Source organism: Phascolarctos cinereus, unplaced genomic scaffold (assembly GCF_003287225.1).
Source record: "Phascolarctos cinereus isolate Bilbo 61053 unplaced genomic scaffold, phaCin_HiC Scaffold_186;HRSCAF=763, whole genome shotgun sequence".
Classification (NCBI taxonomy): domain Eukaryota; kingdom Metazoa; phylum Chordata; class Mammalia; order Diprotodontia; family Phascolarctidae; genus Phascolarctos; species Phascolarctos cinereus.
The window spans coordinates 31,596-40,303 of record NW_027555498.1 but is presented as its reverse complement, the minus strand read 5'-3'; the positions used below and the strand labels follow the sequence as shown (position 1 = coordinate 40,303).

Below are 8,708 nucleotides of genomic sequence, written 5' to 3'. Positions count from 1 at the left end.
TTCCTGGCCTGCTCTAGTCCAGGAGTGACCATAAGCACTCTTTTCTGCCTTGAAAACTGTGTGAGGAGGATTCTCTCTGTACCATGCCATAAGCTTTACCTGGCCAGCACTTCTCTCTCACCCAGGATCACCTCCATGACTGCTACCCAGATCAAAGCATGGGCAAAGCAAGGGACATCATCCTGCCTCCCCCAGCAAAGAGATCCCTGCAATCCCTCTGATCAACTGCTAACCCCCCTCCATCTGTGGGCTGAGAGCTCCAGAAGCAGCCAGAGCCCTGGGGTTATGCTGGGAATGGGGCTGCGAACATGCTTTCTCTCACTACAGTCACAGAACTTTCCTACTGACCTTCTAAATTGTCTTTGGCATTTGTGGGTTGAGAAGTATGGAAACCACCACAGCTGCCTGTGATTCAGTCCCCTGGGGCCTCCCCCAGGTTTTCTGAGTTCTGGTCTCTGCCTGTATGTTCACATTGAACTCTACTCCTCGCCCAGACTGGCATGATAGACTTTTCCTATCAACCATCCAGGGTGTCTTGGGCTGGAAATTTGTTTCACTCCATCTTTTTCTGGGTTCTGCTGCTCTAGAATTTGTTTAGAGTCATTTTCACAGGTATTTGGAGGGGTTTGGGGGAGAGTTCAAGAAACTCACTGCTTTTATTCTGCTCTCTTGGCTCCACACCCCCCAATTTAGGGTTTTCTTGACAAACATGCTAGAGTGGTTTGCTGTTTCCATTTACAGCTCCTTTTACAGATGAAGAAACTGAAGCAAACAGGGCAAAGTGACTTGCCCAGGGTCACACAACTGATAAGTGTCTGAGGACAGACTTGAACTCACGTCTTCCTAATACCAGGCCCAGCACACTATCCACTGTACCATCTAGCTGCCCCCTAACTAACAAGACTGGAAATTTGGTAAATGGCCCCAGGTGGGAGGTTGCACATGCATATATATGAGGATATATAGATAAGGTCTTCTTTAGAATGGTATTCCATAGAGAATGACAGTCTCACTTTCTCAAGACAAATCTCCTGGAACCTAATAGAGCATCTGGCCCAGTATGGGCACTTAATTACTTGTGATTGATTGAGGGTCAGTTCCATAGTAACAATGTCATGCAGGCAGCCCCAGCATCCCCTGCCTCTCTCCCAGGGCTGTTGTTAAGGACAGAATATAATAATGTGTGATAACACCTTGTAAACAATATAGTGCCAGACAAGTGTGAAGTCTATTACTTTGGAGTTGCAAAGAAGGCACTAAGCAGGCAAGTGGAAATGCCCAGAAGACCTGAGGATGGTGAATGCTTCCTCAGGAAGGGAAAAGAAAGTCTGAGACAGGAACATACTGCTTCCTATGTAGAATTTCCTCTCTTTGGCTTCATTCATTTTGTTTTGTTTTGTTTGTGGGGGGGATAGCTCTAATTTTTATTGCTCAGTCATGTGAGACTTTTCGTGAACCCATTTGAGGTTTCCTTAGCAAAAATACTGGCATGGTTTGCTGTTTCCCACTTCAGCTCATTTTGTAGATGAGGAAATGGAGACAAGCAGGGTGAAGTGATTGCCCAGGGTCACACAGCTACTAAGTGTCTAAGGCTAAATTCAAACTCAAGAAGATGAATCTTATTGATTTTAGGCCTGGCACACTATCTACTGTGTCACAGAGCTGTCCTAATCGTTTTAATCCCATTTACTTCCTCTTATGCCAGGCAGGGTGGATAGAGCACTGAGCTGGAGTCAGGAAGACCTTAAGTCAAGTCCAGCCTCAGATACTTCCTAGCTAGGTGGCCCAGGCAAGTCTCTGTCTCTGCAACTCTGAAATGTGGGGAATTATAGCACTCCCTCTCAGGGTGGTTTAAAGGACCAAAGGACATAGTTGTAAAGCACTTATCATAGTACTTGTCACAAAGTAGGTGCTTGACAAATGCTTTTTTCCCTCCTCTCTTCCTTTCTTCCTTCCTTCCTTCCTCCCCCCTTTCTTCCTTCCTTCCAATCCCTTCCATTCTTCCTTCCTTCCTTTCTTTCTTGTTTCCTCCATCCCTTTCTTTCCTCCTTTTCCTTTCTTTTTTTTTCCTTTTTCCCTTCCTTGCTTCCATTCTCCCTTCATCCCCTCCTTCCTTCTTTCCTTCCTTCATCTGGACTTCGTCCGTAAAATGGTGGTTCTGGAGAGACCTCTTCAGTCACATACAGTTCTAAAGTTATGTTCCCTTAATCCTCATTTTCCTGTGGAGCCAAATATCACAATTTGTTCTCTCAGCCATGATGACCCTTGAAATATTTCAAGTTAACTGTCATTTTCCCCTTAATCTTATCTAGATGCCAAATAAGGCTGGGGAAGGAAAATAAAGGCAAAGCAACAAAAGCATTATTTACAGAGATTTTTTTAATACAATCATGACACACAAACAAATATTGTCTTAGTGCATTTCATTGCCTCATAGGTAGGAGAATGAAAGATCAGCCGTTTGGAGGAGGTTCAAGGCCCAAAGTCATGTGTTTGAGAGAGTATATTAATCCACAGTAGAGACAAAGCTTCCTGTGATCTTTCTGCTTTGCTCAACGAGGCAGCTAGGGAGTCAGAAGAAATTCAGGCACAGTCCTTTGACCTGCACAGCAAAGGGAAAACCGTGACCACAGAATGGCCACAGCAGGAAAAGTAAGCAGAAACTTTACTTACCATTACTAATACCTTATTAAGTATAATTCCTAAAGAGGTAGATACACTGTTATTGTTTGAATCTATGAATAAGATACTCTTTAACATAATTATCAGCAAAGTATGATTTCTTTCCTGAGAGAAAATTCTGAAGTACCACTAGTATTTTTTTTCCAATTATGTCTGGCCTGTGTATCTAGTCATTCACATCTGTCTCCTTCAATGTCTAAAAGAAATGCACAGGGATGTAAGGAGCTAACTCCAAACCAGATGGGATTAAGTCTGAACTCAGTGAAGTCTTTTCATGAAGAAGCTTACTTTACATTAGAAGAACATAATTCATCTTATCTCCTCTATCACTGTGTTCGTGTCTTAAAGAAAACAAGGGATTGGAATCAGAGACATTATTTCATTAGTGGAACTGGGAGGACTGCATTATATATGGCTTACTGTTCTAACACCTAGCATCAAATCATTAAGACCATAAAGCAGTGGAAATTGGAGTGTCTAGACCCTCATCATCGGCCCACAAATACTGATTAAATGTGTTTATACCTGAGCACTAGTTCTGGTAGGAGAGAAGGAGAGGAAGACAAGGGAAAGAAGAGGAAGAAAGAGGATGGAAAAGGACAGAACCTATTTTCTTTTCACATTGCTCCCCAACATCCACGGACATGTTCACAGCAGTATGAAATATCAGCCTAAGACTTTAGTGGAGGATAGATATAGAGAAAGCATTTTATGTGTGAACATGAGTGCATTTAAAGATTAAATAACAGTAATGGTTTAATAGTAATAATAGTAAGCAGTAATAATAATGATTTAGTAATAGTAATAGTAATTAGTAATTTAATAAAAGGAATGATTTCATAATAATAGTAGTAATTAACAATTTAATAACAGTATTAGTAAGAATAGTAAGGATTTCAGAAGAATAGTACATAGTAATAGTAATAATTTAGTAATAATAAATAGTAATTAATAATAGATGATTTGATAACAGTAGTAAACAGTAATAGTAATAATTGTAATTATTTAGTAATTAATAAAGTCATTTAATAATAGGAATGATTTAATAACAATAATGTAAATAGTATTTTCATAACAGTAATGACAATAATAATAGTAAATACTAATTTAATATTATTAATAGTAAAGAGTAATTTGTTAATAATTGTAATGATTTAATAATAGTAATAGCAAATAGCAATTTGATAATTGTAATTATAGGAATGATTTAATAATAGTAATGGCATTTTGATAGAAGCCCTTTACATCTTCATCTTGTGATCTTTACAACAAACCTTTGAAGAAGGTTCTAGTTATTGCTATGCCCATTTTACACATGAGAACACTGAGGCTTTGTAAATGTTACATGACTTGGCTTGATTAACATTGGAAGACTCAATACTGAAATTTCTGCTACTTTAGATTACCACTGACTTCGTGCTAAGTATTAGAGTCATAATTTAGAGATTATTATACTGCAATGCCTCCAATGAAATCATCTGATTTAATTTCCACGTTTTGCTAAAACTTTAAAGTTAATGTAAATACACACACAAGAGGCCCTCCAAGATTACTGTCTAATGTAAAATTAATATCTTGATCAAAGACTTTCCTGACCTGAGAATTACAAAATCAGCCATAGTTGTCTAGAGATATACTCCAGATATATCCGGGGCAGGATTGGATCAAGGAGTCATCTATCCAAGTCGATCTTCTATGTGTGTGTTTATCCCAAGGTTCTTTCTTTTTCCTCCTTTCTCTCTCCTCTCCCTCTATTTTTTTCTCTCTCAGGTTCTTCACCTTCACTCTCTGAGGTTTTTTTTTAAAAATATTTTGATAACATACGTCAATATAATTGGTTTTCTTTGTAATTCTATGTATTTCATTTTATGCATTTAAAATCATTCTCAAAAGGGATCCATTAGCTTCTCTGGAATATCAAAAGATGCTGTATTCTTAGTGCTTAACACAGTACATGGTGGGCACTTTAATAAATGTATTGACTTCACTATCCTTTTTCCTAGAGACAACTAACTTTCTAGTGGGAGAGACAATTTACTATAGTACCTCAGGGTAGAAATATTTGTCTACCCATAACCCTTTGTATAATGATCCACAAAAAACGTTAATAACAGTCTCTGTGTGTGTGTGTGTGTGTGTGTGTGTGTGTGTGTGAGAGAGAGAGAGAGAGAGAGAGAGAGAGAGAGAGACAGAGAGACAGAGAGAGAGAAAGAGAGAGAGAGATCTCATCAGCTCCTGTCAAGATTGTACTACTAAATGTTTAACAACTGGGTTTCTGAACTCTGCAAAAATCATGCCATACTTTCTAACTTAATCTATATTATTAACATTTTCTTAGTCTAGATAATCAAGAAAATACTAAAGCAAGCCCTTATTACTAGCTTTGCTGATCTCTGAGGTATAAAACTCACACTAAAAATTTATCAGCAAGTGTGAGCTGGCTGCAGCACATCCCTGGCTGCCCAGGATTTGGTGATCAAGCATGCAGCCAGGACTCCCAAATCTACATATCTTGCTCACATATCCTTCTTGAATTCCAGCACCAAATGTCCATCCCTTTGCTGGATATTTCTCACATCTACGTCTCATGGACATCTCAAACTCAAACTGCCTCTCAGGTGTATGAAGTTGATAATACTATTTAGCAGAGGGGATCACTAGCCACTCACCTCATTTCTGTTTCATTTCCAGGCCATTAAATGCAAAGCTGCTGTTCTTTGGGAGCTCAACAAACCCTTGTCCATTGAGGAAGTAGAAGTTGCCCCACCCAAGGCCAATGAAGTTCGAATTAAGGTAAAAAAGAAAAAAGAAAAGAAAGAAACCCTCAAGTTATAGAATGATACTATGTTCAACATTGGCTGCAGTTCTAACAGTAAATTTGATTTTTTTTTTCTGGGAAAGAACACAGATCATTTGCAAATTCTGAAACATTATACCTCTGGACCTCAGGGAAGGAAATGGATAGTGAATAAGTCTGGGGGTTGAACAATGCCCAGAGATAAGCTATATATTCTTTGCACTTACATGGGGTGGGAAAACTGATCAGGAGTCCTTCCTCCCACACCCACCATCCCAAAAACAGCCTGGTGAGAATCTCTGTGCTACTACAAAAGAAGCTATTGATATATAAGCTATAGGTCAAAAGCTGGAAATGGCCTCAGAGGCCATCTAGAATATCCAGAAGAGGAAATTGAGGCCCAGAAAGGTTGGATAATTTGCCCAAAGTAACAGGGAAAGTAAAGCAAGCATCAGAAGCAAGATTTGAACCCAGGTCTTCTGATTCAGAGCCAATGATCTTCCATTCTACCATACTGCCTACTGTAGGGCAAAACAGACAGTAGCCAACAAGTCAGAAGAACTGGACTGAAGTCACTTACAAGCTATGAGAATTTTTAACAGTCACTTCTTAGAGTACTGATGTCATCATCTGTGAGGTGAAGTAAAGAATGCATTCACTGTCTCCCTCACAGAGTTAATGCAAAAATAAATATTCCTTAACATGTAAATATATTTTGCATGACTGCACATGTGTAACCTATACACACTGTTTGCTTCTCAATGGGCAGAGGGGTATAGAGGGAGACAGTATGAAACTCAAAAAAAAATTTAATACATGTCAAAAATTGTTTTTACAAGTAATTGAAAAAATTAAGTATTAATTTAATTTTTAAAAATTCTCCCCCCGAAAAAAAGAAAAAGAATATATATACCTAAAGTTCCAATCTGGCCATGACATGATTTGTTTAAAAAATTACAGTGGTTTCCTCTTGCCTATTGAATGCATACAGGCTCAATACACTATCAGGTAAAGCCTTCTAGAGTCGGCCTCACCCTACTTTTCCAGATTTATTTCCCAGTCCTTACCTTCTTGATGTCTCCATTCTAGGCACATGGCGCAGCTGGTGGTTCCATGATCTCCTCCCCCACTTTCCTGCCTCTGTAGACTGTGTGTTACTGGAAAGCACTCCTTTTTGAACTTTGAACTTGCCCCATTGAAGGACTTTTCCTTCCTGGCCAAGCTGAGATGCCCCTGACACCATGAATCCTTTTTGAATCTCTCCCACTGAAAGCTCTTATCACATTTTCATTGATACTTTGTCTGCATCTCTACTCATTCTTATTCCCAGCTGATGTCATAGTTATTTGTCTGAGGGTAGAGTATACCCCTAGAGTTTCTAGTGATAATAATGATCATGGGATTCTACATTTCAAGATGGAAGGGAGCTTCAGGGGCATCTGGTCCAACCTAGACATTTTATAGCTGAGGAAATTACAATGGCAAAAGTAAAAGGACTTGTCCAAGGAGCAGAGTCAAGTTTTGAACACAGGTCCTTTGATTCTGAATATAGTATATCCTTCCAAAGCATCACTCAGTCATGATGATAACTGGCAATGATGACAAGGATAATGCCACATCGTCACCATAATCTGTTATCATCATTTTCTTTTTTTACCTGCCTATTGTATTTTTAATTTGTGAAAAAAAAAAGAAGCACTTCCATAACAGTGGAATTTTTAAAAAACATGATTGCACAAGAAACTGCAAATCTATTGTGTACAATTTGCTATTCCTTTTGAATATATAATACACACTTTGATATTGCTTTTGAATATATAATAAAGTTATCATGTAAATTTGTCTTCCATCCCCTCCCCACCCTAGAGATGGCTACCATTGGACACAAATATATATGTGTGTATATATGTATATGTAAAATTATTCTATGCATACTTCTATTTATCAGTTCTTTCTCTGGATCCAAATAGTGTCTTCCTTTATATGTCCCTTGTACTTAATTTGGATATTTGTAATAGTCAAAATGACTTAGTCACTCAAAGTTGTTCTGTTACTGTATATAGTAACAAGTACTCAAGAGGTGTGGGAATGACATGCATAGGTCCCAAGGAGTTCCTGTAAACTCTCAAAGGTGTCATCATCCTCTTCTTCTCTTGCAGATTGTGGCAACAGGAATCTGTCGCTCTGATGACCATATGATAAGTGGGTCATGGTATTACCCCCTCCCAGTAATCCTGGGGCATGAGGCTGCAGGGATTGTGGAAAGCATTGGAGATGAGGTGACTTCCGTAAAACCAGGTAAAACACAAACAGCAGTGGAACATTAAAGTGTTTTTTTTTTTTGGTTCTTACTTTCAGTTCAAGCTAGTGAAGATAATGTTGTTGATGGACAAAAATTCCAAATGGAAGACAGTCAAGGTAGTCAGGCAGCTTCCAGCTTTACAGTGAGGGCTGCATCATCCCCAACCACAAGCATATGCTCTGAATGAGAAAGAAATGACTGAATGTGGATGGACATGGTTAAGTTCTTTGAACATGAAAGTAAAAGTAACTGCAAGCTCCATTATGGCCACCGCCAGTTACAATGTATCTGCTTATTCACATTTCAATTAAATTATCAAACACTGTCCTTGGTAGTGGAGAATAGAGAAAAAAAAGAGAGATAAAGAAGCTCTACAGAAAAATCCTTAATACTCATTTTAACTACGTTTCAAATTCTTACATTCTAAAATGTTCGATTTTTCTTTGGTCTGGAGTCTGGATGACCTGAGTTCAAATTTTGCCTCGGACATTTACTGGCTGTCTGATCTTGGGCAGGTCACTTAGCTACTATCTGACTCAGTTTCCTAATCTGTAAAACAGAGATAATAATAGCACCTATAGCACAGGACTGTTGTGAGAATCCAATAAGGTAATCCATGTAAAGCACTTGAAGTGCTATATGAATGTTAGTTATTAATTCAATTCAAGAAATATTAAGTGGCTACTATGTGGCAGGCACTTGTGCTGAGTTTGGGGATAGAAAAAGAGGCAAAATGCAGTTTCTGCCCTGAAGGAGCTTACAACTAGTGGAGGAGACAACGTGCAAATGAATATATATAAAGCAAGCATTTAAAAAATATTCCCTTGAGAAAGAAGTAAGGGGGGCAGCTAGGTGGCACAGTGGATAGAACACCAGTCCTAGAGTCAGGAGGACCTGAGTTCAAATCCGGCCCCTGACACTTACTAG

The 8,708-nt window shown here is 38.7% G+C and overlaps 1 protein-coding gene across 1 annotated transcript in view; it reads left to right on the top strand.

The window, feature by feature from the left end:
- The first annotated feature begins 2,518 nt into the window (after positions 1-2,518).
- Positions 2,519-8,708, top strand: part of LOC110204264 (alcohol dehydrogenase E chain-like) — a 30,509-nt gene continuing 24,319 nt past the window's right edge. Inside the window, 3 exon segments of the mRNA XM_078151521.1 lie at positions 2,519-2,652; positions 5,374-5,475; positions 7,639-7,777. Coding sequence (XP_078007647.1) covers positions 2,635-2,652; positions 5,374-5,475; positions 7,639-7,777 — 259 coding nt within the window. The 5' untranslated portion in view covers positions 2,519-2,634.